Genomic DNA, 22,097 nt, shown 5'->3' with positions numbered 1-22,097 from the left:
TGAGGTCAACAATTTTCAGATCCCGTGTCCCTTAAAGGATCAAACAACTGTCTCTTGGCCAATCAATGAATCAAATTGGCTTGATATCGAAGCGCATCTGCAGCACCCCTAAGATTGTCCATGTGACGATCTTTTCGATGCGATGTGTACCAGTCGGCCAGGCGCCCAGAACAAGACGAGCCACAGCCCTTCCCAGCTTTGTCCCCAGGAGCTCCTGATAGTCGCGTGTGGCGTATGCCCATTCCTGCACCCCATTGTCGTCACGCCAATCCAATCCATATCTGGGGTAGAGACGTGTCTCCACATAGGGGCTGGTGTGCGGGTTCTGGACGTTGATGAAATAGACATGTCTGAGGGTATCAATGTGGTGATCTAGCTGGTATTGAGCCTGAGCAATTTGGCCCCAATAGGGACCAAAGCTTCTGGCAATATTCTCAGCAAAGATAGCGCCGAGTCCGGTGCGGTGCATGTAAACGTTTGAGCCCAGTTCGTAACCATCGCCCAAATATCCACGATGCAATATAAAAGTAGAGCGCCAATCTCTTCCTACCGGTAGTCCGACTGATCGAATGTTGCCAGCTTCCTCGGGTGAGAACCTGATTTCATCGGCGCACACCTCGAATTTGTCTTGTGCGGAGGGAGGATCAACGAGGTCAGACCAGGCGAGGGTTGATCGCTGAATAGGGCACGCGGTTCTGTTTCGGCCGGAGATCCACGATTGATATTGAGCCCCAATCCTTCCATACTCCGCAACAACCGCATTTGACACAATGACGGGTTGCAATGAGCCATATGGTGGGGTCGTGGGCTCGGGGGACTGCTCTCTGAGCCGTCTGTATGGTGGGTTAATCAAGGGTCGCCTCGGTGGTGGACCCAGCCGCCTTATTGGAAGGATTCGAGGGATGTGTATTGAAGATGGCTCTGGCTGCTGAGATCGTTCAATCTCAAGATGACGCTGATTGGAAGGCCGAGGAGGACGCTCTTCATCTCTTATGCGGTAACGTGTCCTCCCACGAGATCTCGGGGAAATTTGGTGGCTTTCTGAGACATCTCCAGATCCATCGAGGGAGTGGTAGCTCGACTTGTCGGTAGGCCTTTGGTTGGTGGGAGAAAAGGTCAAGACTTGTGGGATATCTGGCTGCTCAGCCGGTGTGCCAGTAATGTTTGCCCCCTCGGGTGTTCTTACCTTGATGCGTCTCATCCTGGCCGGCCTCCTTTCCACTGAACTCTCCTCGCTGGGTAGGATACGACCCTACAAAAATCAACGGAATGGCTTGTCGTATCATCTGGAAAGGGATATTGGAAGAGCTAGCCATCTTTCTTGGCTAGGCAGTGTAAGATCACGCGCCTAAAGTCAAGGACGGCTAGATGCAAGAGATCATCACAGGATTTGTTGAAGTGGGCAGAAGGAGACAAAGTGTCACCTACATGGTGGATTGCTAGTGAACAGCAGCCAGTCAGGTGAAGACATTACAAACAATGAGGCACTTGAAGCAAACATCGTCCAGAAGAGGAAAGCCCCAAGCAGCATCGCTCCTGCCTCCCACCTTCCTAGTTGGATTGGAATCTTCGACTTAGCGCTTCTCACTATCACTCCTAATGCCTCAAATGTATCTTACTGGGATGAACCTAAGATTCTACGGACCTCTTCGTATATGAATCAAGAATAGTGCGCATCAAGTGTCGTTGTTATAGTGATTACAACGCGTGAGAACTTACAACTAGATTACGCTTGGTAGCTACGATATATACACCATCAAAGACATTGAATCTAATCTGGTAGGATTTGTGGCTATGGTCAATCAGGAAAGTGGAAGAGATCTTGACCAAGTTTAGTGCAAGGAGCTAGATTCGATTGCAGTTAGCGAGCGTGAGAGAGCATAGGAACGTCCCGAGGTCAACGACAACTCGATAGGCGACATCTTCTACCGGACGCCTCTGCTGATGCCAACATCTCATCAGCCTCTGATTCCAAGGACTAGGCCCGAATCAAGTCCGATTCTAAGACGACCGAGTTTAGCGCAAACGATGCTCAAATCATAGGTATCTCTGAAGATCTGAACGACAGTATCTGAAGATTGGTGAAAAAGGAGAAGATGGAGGGCATTATCTGAAGGAAAACCATATCAAGCGAGGCTATAGAAGGCCGCGTTCGTCGGCTATTCGAGATTCAAATCCGTATCGCCGGGGCCAGTAGGATAGTTAAAGAGATGCATATTCCTAGATTATGTAGGTATGGAGTTCAACTGCATGGCCTCAGTTCTAGTGAAATACAACTACATATCAGAAAGGCGATGTTTCCGCGCACAACATGTGAGAAATTTCAAATTAGCCAAGGTAAATCTAGTGCTCACCTACGATAATAGGAGAAAACAGACGACGTGTCACTATGTATTCACATTTAATTAAAAATCCATAGTATGTGATAGTGTTGACAATGAAACTGACCACCAAGCACTTCTCGGTGATCAAAAGCATGTATCACCCCGATGACGTTCGAATCCAATTTACCTCCAATCATCGTTGTGATTCAACAACAAATCAGCATATTTATAGCAAGCAATTAGAATTATAAGCCCCAAAATGCCACTCCCTTCCTGTATAAATACGCCAAGACGATCGTTGCCAAGATAAATGCCTCGAACGAACGATGAGGTACGATATGAACAACATATCAAATGCCGCGAGAATGCCCTCAATGATCTGTTTTTGGGGCCGCCAAGAGAAAACGATCAGATTGAACCCTGCATCAATCATCCGTAGCCTGTTCATCAAGTCTACTGGTTCGTGGCTTGTGGGGTCCTCGATTGGCCCCCTGGCGTTGCCACCGCATCTTGAGGCTGTGTTAGGGTTAACAGGTAAAGATTAGCATGACGCGGGACAATACGAGGATAGCTTATGGTGCTCTATGCAATACAAACGTGTATAAAGCTGCCTTTGGCTCTTTCGGGGAAGGGTTTTTTCAAATCGTGTCATCTTCTATTTTATTTATAGTATTCAATATCCAATATCAAATAGTTATGTTCTCGACCTCGAACGACCTCACCCACTCTTTGTGCCTCGACGCGATACATAGAAAAGAGAAAAAATGGCTCTCGCTTCTATCGCTGCGATTTGGTGCAGTACTGTGTACCATGATAGCAATAATATGCTTTGCCTGGGCCTTGGTAAAACATGATGAAGGCATTGTCTCAACCGATGGGCTAGGAGCAGCCTGGGCTTCAATCAATATAGGCACAGTGAGTCTAGACTGCTAAGATTTGTGCGGTTCACGAATATAGAAATAATAGCTGACTTTGCATGTCTATCATCAAGGCCTCGTACGGATTCGTCTGGTCCACTGTTGTTCTCATCGTTGTCTTTTGCAACTGTGCTATTCCTCCTGGAGTAACCATCGCATTTGACTGTATTGCTTTCCTCGCTCAGATAATCACTGTTTGCTTGGAATTGATTGAGATTGCCCATTGGCACGCTGGTGGTTATGGAGATTACAGTCACCCAGATGCGGGTCCGTTGTATGGAGCAGAATGTTTGGCGTGTTCTGTGATGCTTCTTGGGATGTGAGTCTTTATTCCTTCTCCCTTTTTGTATTTTCAGCTCTGACTGGAGATTTTAATTCAGTCTTTTCAACATCATCCTCTTTTTGCGCGCCTCTATGGCCTGTCATGGGCAGCGGAAGGCTGCGAAGATCGCTAAACAGCAGACACTCGATGCGTGATGTGGGAATTTGAAGCCCTTTATAAAACCCTGCATATCCGGGAATCTCACGACTCATTGAGAATAATGTCTGATATTTAATGCTTGATTGGGAGTTTTATCATAGCCCTTGACATAATGTCTAATGCGATACATCAACGATTAACATGCACTCAGATGTGATTTTTGCAGTCGGAGTTGTGATGTTTTGGACATATAATTAGCCAAGAATGGTTCAGTAAGACTACAATACATTGGTACTTTTGTGATAAATCCAAGGCAAAGAGGTAAACAGAGGTGGATAGATATACTATCTACATGAACTGTAGTGATAGACCGACTATCCTACGAACTAGGTGTGCGACACACGCACGGGATGAGCCTCAGTATTGAACACAAACGCGTTCTTCATACCTTTCTGAACTTGCCACGGGGCATCTACAACGAGAATTGTCATCAGTAAGGCTTCGAAAATGCCATTAAACGATTGAAGAAGGCCAAGAACTTACCCTCAGCATGTACCAGGTACGCATATTTCAAGACTTCAGCAAAGAGGAAGCTCTCTTCATTATCGTACTTCGAGCCGCCATTGACTGCGTTCACGTTGCTTACAGCAGCAAAGCCAGACCCGGTGCGACAAGTGGCATTGATCGCCTTGAAGCCATTCCACACCCAATCGCGGTACTATAGATGGATTAGTTATTGTGAAATATCGAGTAGTGGACAGATTATAACTCACAATCTCTTTACCAGTGACGCGGTAGGCATAGTAGAAGCTCTCGAGCACTTCGGGACGTAGTACATATGCGCCGCTGTTGATGTAGAATCCGGCCTTATTGTAGAAGTCTTTTTGATTGGCCGGCACTCTTTTTGGATCCCAGCCCCAGGAGTCGGGTCCAACTCCGGTTAGGGTTTGGTTATAGGTAGCCTCGCAGCCATTCACAAGCTGCAAGCCAAAATCGATAAAGTCTTGCCTATCCAATACGGTGCCTCCCAGAATGAAACTGCCACCATCAAAGCAGGTCAGGTGCTGTGAGCTGAGATCATACTGGCCATTATAGTATGAGCTCAGGAATGTCAGATCCGGACGAGGCTCGGGATGCGATTGGAGGTATTTGATTGTTGACTCGGCTGCGAGGACCCAGCGGTCCTTGTATGACGCAAATCGCTTGGGGTCGTACACATACATCTTGATCAGGTACTCGTAGAACGAGTCATCGCCGCCGTTCCATGAGACAGAACTGTCAGTGAAATGGCCATTGGAGATGTTGATGTGGCTTCCCACCAGGCCGGGGAATGGCTCCCCGCTCGATGGCTGGGGATTGATAAGGTATGACTGGGCCTTCTGGCTCATCTTGGCATACTGGTCATCGCCAGTCAAATCGGACAAACGGGTCCACTCCAACACCAGAGTTCCAGTGACCGCGAGACCGTTGGTTGTCGAGCCGTCATTTCCCTTGGAAGTGATGTTGATGTCATTGTAGGGAACACCGGATGGTGTGTCAAATGCGAACTTCAGGACATCGGCCAGTTTCTTGGATTGGGTAAGTAGAGCGTCCACTTGAGTTGGTTTGGAGGCAAGATGCGCTGCAGGGCCTTTGAGCAAATCATATCCAGACAGCATTCCACCCAGGTATCGGATCGTCGTCTCAAAGAGGCTGACTTGGTCATCGGTCTTTGAGTAGTCAATTGTCTCAATATGATCTAGGATCTTTTGAACGGCATCCTCATTGCCCATAATGATGGCAGTTGAGAGTGCATCTACAGCAGAGGCTCCCCACCCATTTCTGTCGCGTGTCAGTTCAGGGTAAGAACTATATCGGTCGGGGATGATCACCTGGAGTCAGCATGGCCATTGCTCACTGGACGTAGCTCGTCATGAGGGAACGCGTATTTTATATATCCATCCCATGCATGTTGGAAGGCTTCCTTGACGGCATCAGCCTTGGCTTGTTTGTCTAATGCACGCCGCGAGATCGACTCCGTCTCGGGATGTGGATAAGCGGCAGTAGACCCCAAGAGGTTCAGCACTGCCAAAGGGAGTGACAGAGAGGAGATGCGCATGATTACGCGGTTGTAGTTGAGTATAGATATACGGGTTTATTTAGGCAGTATGGTGCAAAGGGCACACAATATAGGGGATAACTCAATCGCGAACGAGAGACCACCTGAACTGCAACGCAGCAGGTCAATGCGATTCTTAAGTATGAAGGGAGTGGTAATGAGGAAGTATGTACGGAATAGGTACGGAGAGGTTGCAGACAGAGAACAGGCAAAAGGGGAAGGCAGCACGCGGGCACGCGACCCGGGTTGTTTACAACTGATTCCCTGTGTCACTTGCATTCTACCCTGTCGTTTTGAGGAATTATTACTTCTTGTTTGTCGAATTCCCAAAAAATAAAGATCCACTCAGACAAGATTCAGGGGACAGCCTTCGCGGATCTGCAAGGACGCCACAAACTATTGGCGCGCATTGTCCGAGAATGCGACTGCCCCTGGCCCGAAGTGTCCTCGGTCCCCCCCCTCTCGGGGAAACTGAGATTTGCAATAGAAGAGACGAGTGCATGTTCTAGATCGTCATATTTCTCACTTAGGCTTGGATCTACTACCCCAGACCATCCATGGCTTGACGGATGACTATGGCAGACGACCACTTGACGAGTAAAGATGATCCTGTGCTCGGATTCTCGAAGTTTAGGGTCCAGGGTGTACCTGACTAGTACGGTCTTGGCTGAGGAAAAAGCACTGTTATCACGCTAGGTGCTTTGACACTACGGAGTACCCCGTACGGAGTATGCAACATACCCCTCAGTATGATGGCATATCATCACCAGACAGGAGAGCCTGACCGTGATGAATGCATCAAGGCGACTTTACTCAAGGCTCTCAAGAAACACCGGTGAACTGAGTTCCGACACTGGTGTCGATGGTGGACAGGACCTGTCCGACAGGTCCGTGCCGACGCGTTGGGCATCTGAACTCAAGCGACTTGTCTCGGTCCCTTCTATTTTGAGACTTCAGTTGGGATTACAATGTCTGATGGAAGGCTGTGACTTCCAAGTCAAGGTCCATGGGTTCGTCTCTAATTTGGAGGAACTATCATACACGCAGTCTGCGCGGCTCGTCATACATATAGCCTCGCAACGGGCTGGACTCCCTACATTCCAGGTTCGGTGTTTGTCTTCAGTATATCTCCAAGTCTCCAAGGGTACTCATGGATCTCAACTTGATAGAGCAGAACTAAGAAGAGGTGTTCCCAAAAGGGACGTTTGTCGTGAGCGTGGCAATGATCCGTGATACGCCTTGTCTCACCCGTTCTCCTCTGTTACTTCGGTACCTTGCATTTGATATTGACCCGAGCATCTTGGCCAATGATTCCTCCGGCCATTCTAAACTCCTATTATTTTATATTTTACCCCAGGGTTTCACCTACCTTCACAAAGGTCTCGGCGCTTATCATTACCTGTACGGATTACGAACATGGCGATCTAAATGGGTGCCTCTATACAGACCCCCCCTCTCCCTCGATCCACCCCCTTTACACCACTTCCACCCCCCCTTATCTCAACACGGTTAGCAGATTACCATAAGAGGAATCTCATCATTTGTATACAGATAAAGCTTAGCGCCAGGGCTATATTATTGACGCTAGTATTTCTTGGCGTATGAGTGTAGTATCATATGGTATAGTGCACACCAATCAGCTGAATACCTTCCTATGTGGTTATGTGACCTCAAAATAGATGCTGATTTTCAAAGACACCGGTAATAGACTATTTGGCTCCCATCTCGCTACCCTAATATCTGTCGATCTTATATATCAAAACCCTCATTTTTCAATTAAATATATTAGAATCTCTACGTAGAGGTAAACCCACCTAGAATACCGTAGTACAGCTGATTGGTGTGCACTATACCATATGATACTACACTTATACGCCAAGAAATACTAGCGTCAATAATATAGCCCTGGCGCTAAGCTTTATCTGTATACAAATGATGAGATTCCTCTTATGGTAATCTGCTAACCGTATTGAGATAAGGGGGGGTGGAAGTGGTGTAAAGGGGGGTGGATCGAGGGAGAGGGGGGTCTGTATAGAGCCAGCCATCTAAATCGAGACAATTCCACTTCCAGAATGCTTCCACTTGTGTTTGTCAGCCCTCGAGGTATATGAGGCCGATTTGGTTCAGTTGGTCGAGCCGAGAATATTGAGATTCGGGGATTTTTGAACTCTTGTTGTTCACCATGGCATCATCCAACACATCGCTGGTTGTCCGCGTGGGAGGACAACCGAAATTGGTCAAAGAAGTGTCACTACCAAACCCCAGCACAGGTCAAGTGCAAGTCAAAGGTGTCGCATGTGGCACAGAGCCCAACGGATGGTATAATGTGCTACCCTTATCCATTTCGATCCATGTCACTTATACTCCGCCGTCCAATCTTTTGATGTAAATGCCTTCGGTGATGGAGCTGTACTTGGCTGTGATTTTGCTGGAGAGATCACCGAGTTGGGAAACACGGTAACTCTGTAGCGGGATTGATCTGAGGAGATGAGTCCAGAATCAATATTGTGGTAATGAACAACGTTTGACAAGAGACCAGGGGAACGCGCGGATTAGATGGGTATAGCTAATATACCATTGCTGACCAGCGTATTTCCTTCCAGTTACCTGCAAGCATCTCGAGGGAAGATGCAAGCACCGTTTCTCTTGCTGCCGACACAGCATGTCTTGGCTGATTCTCGAAAGACCGCTTGAACATCGATCGCTCAAAAGCCCAAAGCCCCGTGAGGCGAATCAGGGTCCCTACGATAACTATGGGCGGCTAAGTGAGGCGATCCGATGATTCAGCGGATTGCGGGCCCCCGGGAAAAAAAAAAACGATAGCACAAGAGTCATCGTTATCCCACCTCTCCAGTTCTCCCCTCCCAGTCAAAGGGTTTCCAATTTCTTAGGGGAATACAATTCTCCCCCTTTAATCTTTTTATTCTCTAACTGCAATCATCCATCCACCATGGCGACCCCATTCCTTATCTCTTACGACCCCTCCTCCCCCACCTCCGACTCCGGACTCTCGCTCAAGCAGATCGCCTACTTCGGTCGCGTACTGGTCAAGGTCTCGAGTCTCGCCCAGGCAGAACAATTCCTGCGCCAGAACTTCCGTGCCCTCGATGTCTTCGTCAACGCAACAGAGATCTCCTCCGCCGGTGATCTTGTCGATATTCTCAACGCCGGAGCCGCCAAGATCCTGATCACCTTGGATCAATTGACCACCCTCTCCGAGGAACAATCAGTGCCTTCATCCCGTCTGCTCGTCAATGCCCTGTCAGACTCTCAGTTGGATACTTTACAGCAATGGATTGCCGCCAATGCTGCCGAGCGCAGCGAGGTTAGCGTCTGCACCGCACCCGCTGCTGTCCCCGCCGCCGCCGAGAAATTGAAGATCAGCTCGGATTCTCCACGACTCTTCACAACCTTTGGCACTCAGACAGTGTCAGAGGATTCCATTACACAAGTTACAAAGCAGGGTGCGATTGCCGTCATTCCCTCGCAGGCGTTGACCGTTGAGCGGGATGTGGCTGGCCAGATCTCTGCCGCCAAGCTGATTGCGTCTAGCGCTGTCACTGACCAGGCTAATGGCTTGTATGCGACTTCTGTTACCGATGAGCGCGGCGCTTGTCTCGGTTTTGTTTGGAGCAGCGATGAGAGCATTGTCGAGGCTCTGCGCACTGGCACTGGTGTTTACCAGAGCCGGAAGCGCGGACTTTGGTACAAGGGCCAGTCTAGCGGTGATGTGCAGGAGTTGATCCGCATTGGCTTTGACTGTGATGCCGACTGCTTGGTTTTCGTTGTCAAGCAGATTGGACGTGGTAAGAATCAGCTCTCTATGTTGATGCTCAATGTTCGCAGACTGACCATCGTGACTCATTAGGATTCTGCCACCTCGGTACTGAGACCTGCTTTGGCGCATCTGCCGGTCTGTCTCGTCTGCAAAAGACTTTGGACGCCCGCAAGGCAGATGCTCCTGCTGGTTCGTACACCGCTCGCCTGTTCAATGAGCCCAAGCTCATCGATGCTAAGATCATGGAGGAGGCTGATGAGTTGTGCCGTGCGAACACCAAGGAAGAGATTGCTTTCGAGGCCGCTGACCTCTTCTACTTTGCTCTGACCAAGTGCACTGCTGCTGGTGTCAGTCTGGAGGATATCGAGCGGAACCTTGACCTCAAGAGCTTGAAGGTGAAGCGGAGAAAGGGTGATGCCAAGGGACCTTGGGCTGAGAAGGCTGGCCTGGCCAAGCCCGAGTCAAAGCCCGCCCCTGCTCCCGCTCCCGCTCCCGCTCCAGTCGAGGACCGCACATCTCGCATTGAGATGAAGCGTGTGATCACTGCCTCTATCACTCCCCAGGTGGTCGCAGATTACCTCAAACGTCCTTCTCAGAAGTCCAACGATGCCATCGTTGCCCTGGTGAAGCCAATCATTCAGGACGTCCGTGACGGTGGTGATGCCGCAGTCCTCAAGTACACCCACAAGTTCGAGAATGCTACATCGCTCACCTCTCCCGTTATCCACGCTCCCTTCCCCGCTGAGCTCATGAAGCTGTCCCCTGAGGTCCAGGAGGCAATTGATATCAGCATTGGCAACATCGACCGCTTCCACTCCGCCCAGAAGGGCAGCAACGATGCTCTCCAGATGGAGACCATGCCCGGTGTCGTCTGCTCCCGCTTCTCGCGTCCCATTGAGCGCGTCGGTCTGTACATCCCCGGTGGCACCGCTGTGCTGCCCTCCACTGCCATGATGTTGGGTGTCCCCGCCATGGTGGCAGGCTGCAACAAGATCGTTCTGGCCTCGCCTCCCCGCTCCGATGGCAGCATCTCCCCCGAAATCGTCTACGTCGCCCACAAGGTCGGTGCCGAGAGCATCGTTCTGGCCGGTGGCGCTCAGGCCGTGGCCGCCATGGCCTACGGCACCGAAAGCATCACCAAGGTTGACAAGATCCTTGGTCCTGGCAACCAGTTCGTGACCGCCGCAAAGATGTTCGTGTCCAACGATACATCCGCTGGTGTCAGCATCGATATGCCCGCCGGTCCCAGTGAAGTTCTCGTGATCGCCGACAAGACCGCCATCCCTGCCTTCGTTGCATCCGATCTTCTCAGCCAGGCTGAGCACGGTGTCGACTCGCAGGTTATCCTCATCGCAGTCGATCTGAACGAAGACGAGCTGCGTGCCATTGAAGACGAGGTTGATGCTCAGGCCAAGGCCCTTCCCCGCATGGACATCGTCCGCGGCTCTCTCGCCCACTCCGTCACTTTCGTTGTGCGCGACATCGACGAGGCCATGACCCTCAGCAACGACTACGCACCCGAGCACTTGATCCTGCAAGTCCAGAACCCCGAGTCTCTTATCGAGCAGGTCCAGAACGCCGGCAGTGTCTTCATCGGTCCCTGGACCCCCGAGAGTGTTGGCGATTATTCCGCTGGAGTCAATCACTCGCTGCGTAAGTTCTTTTCCCCCCAACTTTCCGTTGCATACCCCCCCCGCGCTTAAGTATCGTCTTGCTAACATTATCCTTTTAGCTACCTACGGCTACGCCAAGCAGTATTCCGGTGTCAACCTCGGCTCTTTCCTGAAGCACATCACCAGCTCGAACCTGACCGCCGATGGTCTCCTCGGTCTCGCTAAGACCGTCGAGACCCTCGCCGCCGTGGAGGGCTTGGAGGCTCACAAGCGTGCTGTGAGCATCCGTGTTGCCCACATGAAGAAGAGCCAGTCATAAATTATGTTTTGCCGCATACAATTGTCTCGTTGTCGTTGATTTGATTTGTTTTTTTATCATGATGGGATGTGCCATGAACACAGATTACAGAGATACATAGCCCAAAGTAACCTGCTCGCCAAGGGCTTAGAATTCAGTATTTACAGTTGATCACTTATTCGAATGTCTTGAGTCAATTAATTATCTCGGTCGATCATCCCACTATCTGATCTAACGCAGGCTCAATGACGCTGGGGATCCACTCGAAATCTCAGCGCGCATCCTCTAACAGCCATGAGAGATGAGTCATGGATGCGGAATCAAATTCGAAAAACGCCAGCCCCTTGCATGATTTTGTATGAAGCTATTCCCAAGAAAAAGCGAATCCCAAAACAAGAATGCCCATGAAAAACCCGATTGAAGAAAAATTCCAAACCCCCACATTCCGTTATCGGAGACCGAAAAAAAAAAAGCAAACCACACCGTAGTTTCAAATTATGTCTCATAGCTGCGCAATATCGTTCAGAATCTGGACTTCCTGGCCAGGCTTGAACGCAGGAAGACCCATGTAGGGACAACCGTCGCAGCGGAAGGCATCACCGAGGGCGCAGCTTCCACAGGAACCAGTCTTGCCCTCGACGGTGAAGTCCAGCTCGTTGAGGTCACCGGTATCCAGCTTCATGACATTCAATTCTTTATCTGCCTTCGCGCGACGCTCTCTATCCTCTGCCTCGAGTCGGTCGGCGAGACCGCAGGTGCAGTCTTTACAGGCGCGTCGCCGGCGGCCGGTCTTGGGTTGGCATTCTGGGGCTGAAGTAAGTATATGTTAGTGAATCATGTTTCTTATGTAGGAAAGATGCCTTGAAAGGGGTGAGAGCATAAACATACGCGGCATTATGGGTCGTGTTAAATGCTCTTCGTCGAGGAGGGTATCTTCATTAATGAGTTCGTCATCATCGTCTTGGTCGTTATTGGTTGCGGGGTCATCAATTCCCATGGGCGCAGTGAATGCAGGAACACTGGGGACTGCTGTAGGCGGAGTAGCCTTATTTTTCCTCTTCAGGCCGAATTTCAGAGGAACTGCGGCGGAGGGCTCGAAGTTGGGTTTCTCGAAGCCGTTATCGGCCTGCACGAGACCTGCCAGCACGGCTTCCATAGCCTCGGAGGCATTGAGCGCCGAGTCTTGTGTTTGCAGCTTGGCGCCGGCCTTCATGGCTGGGACCAGGGTTGAGTATACATTTCGGGTCAGGAGTTGGAGGGCCTCGGTGCGCCGTGAGCCGTCTGTGTCTGTGAGGATGAGGATGAGGTCGTAGGTTGTTGCGGGGAGGGAGACAACGCCTGCAGAAAGCCGGTCAAGCATCTGCAGATCTGTGGTTGCGCGATCGAAGGTGTTGAAGAGGTCTCGGAGTTTGTCCTCTTGAGTGGCGATCGAGGGGGTGCCAGAAGAAGAGTGCGCTTCGTCTGGACGGACTTGGCTGCGCCGAAGTCGACGTCCATGTCGTTGGTATCAATGGTCATGAATGAGGGCGCCATTGTTAATCTGTGTGAGAAGTAATCTGAGGGGAGAAAAGACTCAAAAGATAACCCCCGCCAGTGGAGCCTTTGGAGGGGTGGCGAAAGGATTATTAAGCCCGGTGGATGCCCTGGCGATTAGGCGGAGATGGTCCTATCAGCGCTACGGTGATTACTTCGTCGCTTGACTCTTCTTTTGCAATTGTCTTTGGATTTCAGGCAGAGATCTCAGATTATTAATCCTATTGCTTTGAATGCCGTAATGCAAATAATATCGTCAATCTTAGTTCAATCCCGTGTTCCTCTTCCAATGTGGGTAATTGTACCCGGCCATGCAGAGCATCCCCGAATGCGAGGGATTTTGGGCCTGATTGGGCACTCATCTGCTTTACACACTCGATGTACTCATCGTTTAGGCGCTAGAACCCATTGATAAGCCGTTTGGCTTCCCGAGATCATGTTGCTTGACGGGTTTGTTCAGCATCTTAGGCGTCCATAATCCGACTGTGGGAAATATCTGCTGTCTTTCATCTACCACGCACCATTGGTATTCACTTAACTCGACCGGATATGAGGCTCTTTCAGACTATACATCAAGCATAAGGGGCTATGTTGAAGCCTGTAAGATCAGGGACACATGCACAGGAACGACTCAGAGACAAATTCCAATGTAGAGGGCATCGACTCTCAAGCCAAACCTTCCGTCTTTACATAGATTCGCTCGTGTCTTCATATTTATCTCTTGGTTTCACTAGTCCCCGATCTCAATGTCAGATGTGAACATCCATGGATTCTGCCTATCCTTAATACATCTGTACAGACACCTAGCTTCGCAATCTCCTCAGTCCACCTCTAGTATGAGCCTAGCTCTCTTGACGCCGAAGAAAGGGTATTGGATGTCCAGGATTTGATTCTGTTTCAAGCCTTCGACTGGCAACGACCGATTTGGGCAAGTTCGTCTCTGATGATCTGCCGCCATCAACACCGCGGCCTTCATGGGCCCTAGGACCTTTGGTCCATGGGCGTCTCAAACCCGGGCTGTGTAGAGACCATATTGACAGTCCCATGAATATTGCCGGCTTTGGATCATTGCACTTCCCCCGGGTAGTCATAGTAGGAGTGTCTGTCGATATGTACAGGTATAAGCCAGGGCCATCTAGAGTTAATACGCCCCACTGGTGGGGCCATTTCAAGCTTATCTCCAGGGCTGTCGAGTGCATGGTCATCCAATATAAAGCGCTGGTGTGAATAGTCTTCAAATTGGATACATCTAGAGCCAGGAGAACCCATCGGGTTCCAGCTCGGAAGGGTTCAGAATTTTCTCCGTAGGACCCAGAAGATTATCCGCGAATTCTGCCACCTTATTAGCTCCCGGGGGCTCAGAATTCATTGATTATCTCATCTTCTTCAACCAATCACACTACCAAAAAGCGCACCTACTATCTATACAATTCTCCATCACCATAAAAAAAACCTCATATTTACCACCATATTTAAATACATACCTACTAGAAAAATAATTTAAATGATTCAACATACATTCCCCTACTACCATAAATTAAGTTTAAGTCGAAATATCTATTATATAGCTTCAGAACATATACTTAACATGATATATATTTACCCCTACCTAATGTAGAACACCAGTGCTCCTTCCTCAACAACATTAGCTAAAATTTTATTTGTTTACATTTTCTATGTTGACATCTTCTTCTTCTTCCATCATTTCCCGTCACGTCTGTTTTTTTTCATATATGCTTAACATATGATTAGGATTATAGTAAGAGACAAGGGTAGGTAGGTATAGACAGGGGTGTCGGTACGTAGTGTATAGGAAAAAAAGTCAAATAAAAGAATTTATAATTAAATCTAATTACATAATTGAGAAGTTCTGAGTCCTACTTAGGTTCCACCCTTTATAGGGGGTCAGAATTCAAGGCTGACATAACAGGTTTCTGAGTCCTACGGAGAAAATTCTGGACCCTACCGAGCTGTATACCCGAGAACCCATCTGTAAGAGTCAAAAAACGAACTCTTCAGGTCAGGTTTCAACCGTCCCCAGATCGAAGGAGAGAAAGCAAAAAATTAGTCGCGCCCGGGATCGAACCGGGAACCTTCTGAGGATGTGTAAAGACTCATCAGATGTGAATCAGACGTCATAACCATTAGACCACGCAACTGTTGGATGAAAGTATCGCAACACATGGGATCTATCAAAGAGCATCAAATAACACAGAAAAAGGATGAGGGAATACTGCAGCCTGACCCATCAGGTGTCAAATCTTATCTCAACTTTTTTCTCTGTTATCCGAACTTTTTCTTCACTCAGGCACAAGGGGACCAACGCCCTCAATCAGCTCTCCAGATTCCGATTCCACAAGCCCAAGTCCCAAACACACAGCTTCCAAAATCACGAAGCAACTCAACCATCCCACAAATCCTGCACCCCAACCTCTACCTACAAGGCCAACCCGCCACCACAAAATGGACGCCCACGCCTACCTAATCAAGCACGGCTGGTCCGGCCCCGGAAATCCATTGAACCCGAACCAGCGACCAGGCGCACACGGCGGTCTGGGCCTCACACGCCCGATTCTGGTATCGCGCAAAGCCAACAATCACGGCGTCGGCAAGAAGACGACAAAAGACCCCACGAACCAATGGTGGCTGCGCGGATTCGAGGACGCCCTGAAGGGCGTCGGCAATGATAGCTTCGAGGCTACCTCTGCGCGCGAGAACAACGCGCTCACAAGTGAGCTTTACCGGCACTTTGTGCGGGGAGAGGGGCTCGCTGGAACGCTGGACGGATTGAAGAAGGAGGGAAATACCCCGTCTGCGTCTACTTCTACATCCGGGTCGAAGTCGAAGCGCAAGCGCGAGGATGGGGATGATGGTGTTGATCGCAAGGCTAGGAAGTTGGCCAAGGCTGCTCGCAAGGAAGAGAAGGCTGTGCGGAAGGAGGCGAGACGGGTGAAGAGGGCTGCTAAGGTGGAGAAGAAGGAGAAGAAGGCGGCGGAGAAATTGGCTAAGAAGGCTAAGAAAGAGCGGAAACGGACTGCTTCGGAGGAAGATTATCCAACGCCCACATCGATTGATCGGGGGTCTGATCAGACTAGTGCGGAGACTACGGAGACAGATGAGGCTGCCACGCGGTTAAAGGAGAAAGCTGCTAAAAAGGGAGAAGAAAGAGAGCAAGAGCTCCAAGATTGCAGATAGTGATGTGAGCGAGGACTCGAAAAAGAAGTCTAAAAAGGAGAAGAAAGTCAAGAAGGACTCCAAGGCCTGATTCGTTTGTTTTATTTTTTTTATCGCATTTGTGGCTATTGATATTGGAGCGCTTCACATGCATGTCAGGGCCATGTGTACAAAATTCTGCATATACCAGTTTCTCTCTTACGCCATATAGAAACCAAGATACCCTTTTTTTGTTTGGCGAAACCGTGACCATGGTAATCAAGGAGAAATGTCTATTGTTTGTTTCGTTTTTGAGGCTGGGCTAAGTTAGGCTGGTAGTTTTCCCGGATTGCCTGATAGAATCCACGGCCGTTTCTCCCAGAATTCATCTTTGATGATATCGACATGGTCAACAACGACCTGTGCTTTCCGGCGCAGTTTCCGAATCTTGTCTTGCTGTGATCTTGACTGCTTTTCCTGAGCCACCTGTGGTTCTTCGTCTGTAATAGCTTTTGCAGACTTGGGTTCTTCCAGCTCATACTGTTCATTGAGAGATTAGTACAGACCCGAGAGAAAGGAACTCGGAATAGAGATTGCTTCTTACCTGGCGATAAAGAACTGTGCCTTTTTTATAGATCTCCAGCTCGTTATTGTAGTTGATACCAAACCGCTTGAAGAGAATCTCGTTCTTGTCTCCAGACACAGTGCCCTGATATAAAGTCAATGGTCTATACTTTGAATTAATGGAAACATGGCAACTTACCTTCAACTCTTGCTCTGCATCTGTGTTGCTCATGCCACCCTGAAGCACCATTGTCCAGAAGGTAGTGTTGTAGAGGTTATTGATATGACCTGTAAAGTTGAATGAGCCAGATGTACCCCTGCAACAGAAGAACTGCAATGCGATATGATGGTAACAACTTCACTTACAATCAACCTGTCTCCAGCTCATATAGTCGCGTAGAATGCGATTACTTGGGTAGATGACCGCACGCCCATCGAAAGAGGGTAGATACGGAGGGTGGAGGGGCTTCCCGGGGAAATACTCGTTCCACTTATAGATATAGTGGGCTGTGAACGTAGAGACGATGGTGGTTACTAGTTTCCTGCAGTGAGAGAGGCCTTGTCAACGGCTGTTCTTCCGAGCTATATCGCGAATAGAAGCCACGACTACTCACCCATTGCGTCGCTCGAAAAGTTGGCAGTTAGGGTGGAATACAAAACTGAAGCATGATTGTGAGTAATTGCAAACGATGCCGGTGAAGACCGCTGGGCATACCTGTATTCGTCACTGACTCCGTAGGCAATGCATAGATCTGGAAGTTCTTTCATGACCTCGACTGCCGCGGCATTCATCAAGTCCAGCGCACCACGATCATTGGGTTTGGCGAACGAGTAGTGATCGGACAGTCTATGTATAAATGTTAGATTGCGGATATGAAGTTATGTGCACTTCTTCCATGAAAGCAGCTATAGTGTGGTGGTAGGCATGCATGAAATGATTAATGACATATGAATATCTCATTTTCCTGCTTGAAGATTCTCCATGCACCAGACACCTCGACAATAAAAGATGGATACATGTACTCACTTGTGAAATCCTCGTCCATCAATGCGGACCACTATCCAGGTATTGGGGAGTAGCACATCCGGCTGCTCGAAAGACTTGACGTACTCAAACCTGTGTCTTGTTAGTGGCTTGGAATTCCTCAAAATTGCAATATTCACCTTGAGTTCGCCATGGTTTGATCTACTGGACGGTGTTGAGGGACGAATAGGTCGGGATGGAAGAGTTCAAATGTGCGGGCGATTTCTGCCCGCCCGCACTGCCCCTCGGAGGTTGGAAATTTACGATGCTCGACTTATAGACCAGCAATCGGCTTGAATGAGATGAACGATAATTCTCTGAGATTACTACAGTCACTTAGGTACTTATTTAGCGCTGCCTAGATAATTGCTAAGAATGAAAAGCGCGTAAAGAAAGGTTATATGCGACTGAAATGCATATCAATCGAAAGTCCTGATGAGATATTCTGGAAGATAGGAAATGAAAATGAAAGAACAGAACCAACAATGGTCCATAGATACATGCGAGATCACAGGTTTTCAACCTCCTCCAGCATCTCTTCGTCGCCAGTCTCACTAGCTCGTTCGCTAGTCTCGCTGGCCTTGTCAGACTTGCGGGACTTGCGGGAAAAGAATCCCAGACTGCTGCGCGTCGACCGGTCCGTGGACGCTACACTTGAGACGGTGCTATCAACACTCTTGCCAAGCTGTGCTTCGCTGGCCGCATCCTCGTCAATATCACCTTGCGAGGAGTCACCCTTCTTGAAGAAGAGTCCCGAGCGATCCTTCCATGAGCTGAACTTGGTGGAACTACCCTTGCGTGTGATCTTGCGAATGAAGGATTCCTTCGACGCATTGTCCAAGGAGGCTCCAGATGGCATGCGCTCCAACGATTCGTATGAATCGCCAGTGAAGTGGGAAAGGGAACGAGACGTGCGGGATTCGGAGGGAGATCCATCATACTCGTGTATATCAAATGGACTGTCAGGATCGTTGGCCCTGTCCTGTTCTATGTCATCTGACTTCTCCCCCGTGAGAACCGTCGTAAACGACGGAGCAGCGGGGTTCAGCTTTGGAGTCAGTGGCCGATGAGACGACGACGGACGAGTACCAATGGGTGCCTGGAGCGGTCGATGATGCCGCTCAAATGTGCCCTCCACAAAATCAGGCTCACCAGTCAGACCAAGAGGAAGATGACCCGATGAGCCATACTGGATTGAAGGTCGCCGAGAAGGTGCTCGAGACCATGTGGATGGCGAGGCCCAGTCGAATCCAAGGGGACTGTTGCGATGCCCGGCATTCTCAGTCGATGGCCACCCGAAATGACGGTTGTCTGTCGAGGGGTGAGGAAGCTGATTCTGGGTGTCGAATGAGGTCGAGGAAGGTCGTGGGGACAGAGAGCCGCGTCGAACGCCGCCAAGTAGCGACGATGGGTCAATGGGATCATGTCGAGGACTGAATTGATTATATCCACTGCTAAGGTCGGAGTTCGCATGGGTACCAGTACCGCCGAATCCAAACTTGCTGGATGAGAAGATATTCGAGAAAGCAGCTCGCCGCGAAGGTGCATGATCAGAAGAACTATCCATGGTGACACCAGCCGTGTTGCTTCGAGGGAACAATGACATCGGATTTGACCAGTTCCCAGTATAGCTAGATCGTCGCCGCCGTGCACCAATTGGGTCCAGCTCATCAACATTGCGAGGGAAGGATTGGCTCTGGCCGGGTTTCAGAGAACCCAGCATAGGAGATTCGTCAGCCAGAGTTTTTCCACGGGGCCGATGGAAGCCAAAAAGTCCAGAAAGTCTCCGCGTTGCGCTTTTGGGGGCTTCCCCAGCAGCAGACAGATGAACACCTTGGGATTCGTCATGCCTATTTTGAGTTTCCAGTGGGCTGGCAAAAATACTACCGGCTCGACCATCAGAAGAAACAGGCGATACTGGACCATGGCCAAAACTGTCCAAGGGGTTACTAGATGTCTCCATAGTTGAAAACCTTGGACGAGTAACACGGGGGAATTCTGGCGACTCCTCGTCACCGAGGAGATCCGATGGCAGAAGGGCATCCGCGCGAGGACTCATTTGCGGATTATTGAAAGCAATCTCCGTATCTGAGCGCATGATCTCTGGGGGGTCAGATAGACCCGGAAGGGCCATACCATTATTGATATTAAAGAACGCAGAGCCTGGAGGAAATGTGGGCGAGTGACCAGACGGGTTGTAGTTGACACTAGTCGAAAACGATGTGTCAATGCATGGGAAGTTCACAGGGGAAGAGACATTGCTGTTCAGTGAACCGCGATGGCGACGGGGGCGAATTGTGGCAGTGTTTGACATATCGAGGTCCATAGTCGGCAAGGCAAAGGGCCCCGAGCTGCCGGGTCGCTGGGCTGTGAGCCACTTCAGGCGTTCTTGGGCTTCTTGATACTGTTGCTGGGCTTGCGTGTGCAAGTTCACAAGCGTGGCATAACGCGTGTGTAGGGTGCCCAGCTTGTGCTCCCATTGACGAGCTCGCTCGTTGTCGATGCGGTCCAACTCCTTGCCATCCTCACTATCGCCTTCTTGCGATCCCATCCTCTCTTCTTCCAGCTTCTTGACCCGACCTCCTTTATCCTGGATCTCATCATCAATTGTTTTCATCTCCGCCTGCTCTTTCGCAATCTTTGCTCGGATCTCATCTGCATGAACCGCGCCTTCTTCTTCAATTCTCGATTTGTCATCTTTGGCTTGCGCAGCATCGGTATTCATGCGCGAAATCTTTTCTTGCCACCGCAGGATGTCGTCCTTGCGTTTCTTCCGCTCCGCCTCTTTCTGCTGCAGAAGTCGCATGCGCTTTGACTTTTCACCTTGCACCGTCCGGTTGACGCTTTCCAGCTTGTAGACGTGCTTTTTCAAATCGCCACTTGCTTCGTCCTTCTCCTTAACGCGTTTCCGCAATTCGCTGCGTTGCTTTTCAAGATCCTTTAGCAATGCAATATGCTCTTCTTCCTCCTCGGTACCCTGCTTCTCCACACTTTCATTTTCATGTTGTAGCGTTTTCAAACGATCTGCTAATTGCTCCAGTGTCTCTTCTTTGGCAGTCTTTGCTCTAGTTTTGAGGCTTTCTTCGTAGTTGCCGTGTGAAACGTCCATAGTTCCAGTTGCGGGTGAGATTTTCCGTGCGGCAGAGGGGCGTTTTCCCGGTAATTGGCCCGCACTATGCTCACGAGCCATGACTGGGGCAGATGGTGTAGGAAGGCCTACGGTAGACCTAGGTATTGAGGCGCGGATAATGGGGCCTCCGGCACTGCCATTTTGCTGGGCTTCGGATACTGGGGAGCATTTCGTCCGGACATGGAGGATCGCACTGGGAGTCTGAAAGTTGGCGGCACTGAGGGAAAGAACACAAATGTGGTAGATGCTCCCGGGTAGGAGATTTGATATTTCCACCGCTGTTTCTGCTCGTTTGGATTCACCGACTAGAGGCCGTTAGTGATTTGTTTTTGGGGTTAGTGGATATCCTTTCATAGCCCATACCTTTCACGTTGTTCACTTGAATTATATGCTTATGTATTGAGTTATGGAAGTCGGGCTGTTTCCAAGCAATGCGAATTTCATGAGCTGTGATCTCTTCGAGGGTGACCTCTGGGGGCGGAGGGATGTCGAGCCCGAGCTTCTCCACCAGGACCTCATTGGAAGTCTGACAGACTTGCCATGCACGGTAGAGAAGCCTTCACATAATGGGTTAGCCAAGCAACCGGAATGTCGGAACAGACAAGGAACTCACCAGATTAAAGCCCACAAGATCGAGACCGCGAGGAAGAGGGCCATGACGCCTCGCACTCTCACGCGGGGGACCACTGCTGGGTAAGCGTCAAATGCAAAGTAAAGCGGCTCATACATCCCAACGTCAATCACCCATTGGACGTGGGCAGCGGGATAAAGAGGAATTTCAAGAATCGCCATTGCTGGAGTGGGCGGTAGGATATCCACGTGATCTAGAACCTCAGCGGCCCCAATACGGTTAGCGTAGAATGGAGATCAGCCGCTACGGGACCTCGGCATGCCAACTCCAGTGCTGACATAAACAGAATTGTTGGGCGTTGAATGCTGTTGACGAAACCAACAAATGTTGGCTGGCGGTTGGAATAAATTATCTTGATCTTTCTCATAAAGTGGAAACTCCAGAATTTCGTTGATGTTCAAAGATTATTGATATTGTGCTGACATTATCCCGTGACGACGGTTATGTAGCCGCGTTGTCCCTCAAGTGTCAGTCACATGGGCCGTTGAACTTCCCGATTCTCCCAAAACCTGTCTCACATCTTTTCGACCGTCCTTACCTTCATTTGACTTCGGAAACTCTGGAACTTGCTCTAGATTGGCCTGCAATACCCAGGCGTTACGCAGAGCTGCTG

The 22,097-nt window shown here is 49.7% G+C and overlaps 9 protein-coding genes across 9 annotated transcripts; 4 read left to right on the top strand and 5 right to left on the bottom strand.

The window, feature by feature from the left end:
* Window positions 1-70: 70 nt before the first annotated feature.
* Window positions 71-1,201, bottom strand: N7457_009644 (uncharacterized protein; the record flags this gene model as incomplete). Its single annotated transcript, XM_057180687.1, has 1 exon — window positions 71-1,201. The coding sequence occupies one exon, from the start codon at window positions 1,199-1,201 to the stop codon at window positions 71-73; it is 1,131 nt and encodes a 376-aa protein (XP_057029073.1).
* Window positions 1,202-3,020: 1,819 nt separating this feature from the next.
* Window positions 3,021-3,718, top strand: N7457_009643 (uncharacterized protein; the record flags this gene model as incomplete). The annotated part of the gene is made up of 3 exons (XM_057180686.1): window positions 3,021-3,239; window positions 3,316-3,560; window positions 3,622-3,718. The coding sequence occupies 3 exons, from the start codon at window positions 3,021-3,023 to the stop codon at window positions 3,716-3,718; spliced, it is 561 nt and encodes a 186-aa protein (XP_057029072.1).
* Window positions 3,719-4,048: 330 nt separating this feature from the next.
* Window positions 4,049-5,760, bottom strand: N7457_009642 (glycoside hydrolase family 47 protein; the record flags this gene model as incomplete). The annotated part of the gene is made up of 4 exons (XM_057180685.1): window positions 4,049-4,134; window positions 4,206-4,380; window positions 4,436-5,483; window positions 5,534-5,760. The coding sequence occupies 4 exons, from the start codon at window positions 5,758-5,760 to the stop codon at window positions 4,049-4,051; spliced, it is 1,536 nt and encodes a 511-aa protein (XP_057029071.1).
* A 2,182-nt stretch (window positions 5,761-7,942) lies between these two features.
* Window positions 7,943-8,149, top strand: N7457_009641 (uncharacterized protein; the record flags this gene model as incomplete). The annotated part of the gene is made up of 1 exon (XM_057180684.1): window positions 7,943-8,149. One exon carries the CDS (start codon window positions 7,943-7,945, stop codon window positions 8,147-8,149), a length of 207 nt encoding a protein of 68 aa, XP_057029070.1.
* Window positions 8,150-8,710: 561 nt separating this feature from the next.
* On the top strand, window positions 8,711-11,470 carry N7457_009640 (histidine biosynthesis protein HIS4; the record flags this gene model as incomplete). Its single annotated transcript, XM_057180683.1, has 3 exons — window positions 8,711-9,566; window positions 9,629-11,191; window positions 11,271-11,470. The coding sequence occupies 3 exons, from the start codon at window positions 8,711-8,713 to the stop codon at window positions 11,468-11,470; spliced, it is 2,619 nt and encodes an 872-aa protein (XP_057029069.1).
* A 481-nt stretch (window positions 11,471-11,951) lies between these two features.
* Window positions 11,952-12,982, bottom strand: N7457_009639 (uncharacterized protein; the record flags this gene model as incomplete). Its single annotated transcript, XM_057180682.1, has 3 exons — window positions 11,952-12,259; window positions 12,338-12,863; window positions 12,917-12,982. The coding sequence occupies 3 exons, from the start codon at window positions 12,980-12,982 to the stop codon at window positions 11,952-11,954; spliced, it is 900 nt and encodes a 299-aa protein (XP_057029068.1).
* Window positions 12,983-15,445: 2,463 nt separating this feature from the next.
* On the top strand, window positions 15,446-16,247 carry N7457_009638 (uncharacterized protein; the record flags this gene model as incomplete). The annotated part of the gene is made up of 2 exons (XM_057180681.1): window positions 15,446-16,113; window positions 16,139-16,247. The coding sequence occupies 2 exons, from the start codon at window positions 15,446-15,448 to the stop codon at window positions 16,245-16,247; spliced, it is 777 nt and encodes a 258-aa protein (XP_057029067.1).
* Window positions 16,248-16,462: 215 nt separating this feature from the next.
* On the bottom strand, window positions 16,463-17,877 carry N7457_009637 (tRNA guanylyltransferase; the record flags this gene model as incomplete). Its single annotated transcript, XM_057180680.1, has 8 exons — window positions 16,463-16,675; window positions 16,740-16,844; window positions 16,899-16,987; window positions 17,066-17,241; window positions 17,314-17,358; window positions 17,415-17,546; window positions 17,727-17,816; window positions 17,864-17,877. The coding sequence occupies 8 exons, from the start codon at window positions 17,875-17,877 to the stop codon at window positions 16,463-16,465; spliced, it is 864 nt and encodes a 287-aa protein (XP_057029066.1).
* Window positions 17,878-18,231: 354 nt separating this feature from the next.
* Window positions 18,232-21,645, bottom strand: N7457_009636 (Fibronectin type III domain protein; the record flags this gene model as incomplete). Its single annotated transcript, XM_057180679.1, has 3 exons — window positions 18,232-21,158; window positions 21,217-21,410; window positions 21,467-21,645. 3 exons carry the CDS (start codon window positions 21,643-21,645, stop codon window positions 18,232-18,234), a joined length of 3,300 nt encoding a protein of 1,099 aa, XP_057029065.1.
* Between the last annotated feature and the right edge of the window lie 452 nt (window positions 21,646-22,097).

This window comes from Penicillium paradoxum (genome assembly GCF_028828445.1).
Source record: "Penicillium paradoxum strain IBT 22861 chromosome Unknown utg000007l_segment0_segment0, whole genome shotgun sequence".
In the NCBI taxonomy this organism is placed as follows: Eukaryota; Fungi; Ascomycota; class Eurotiomycetes; order Eurotiales; family Aspergillaceae; genus Penicillium; species Penicillium paradoxum.
This window is presented reverse-complemented; position numbering and strand designations above follow the sequence as displayed.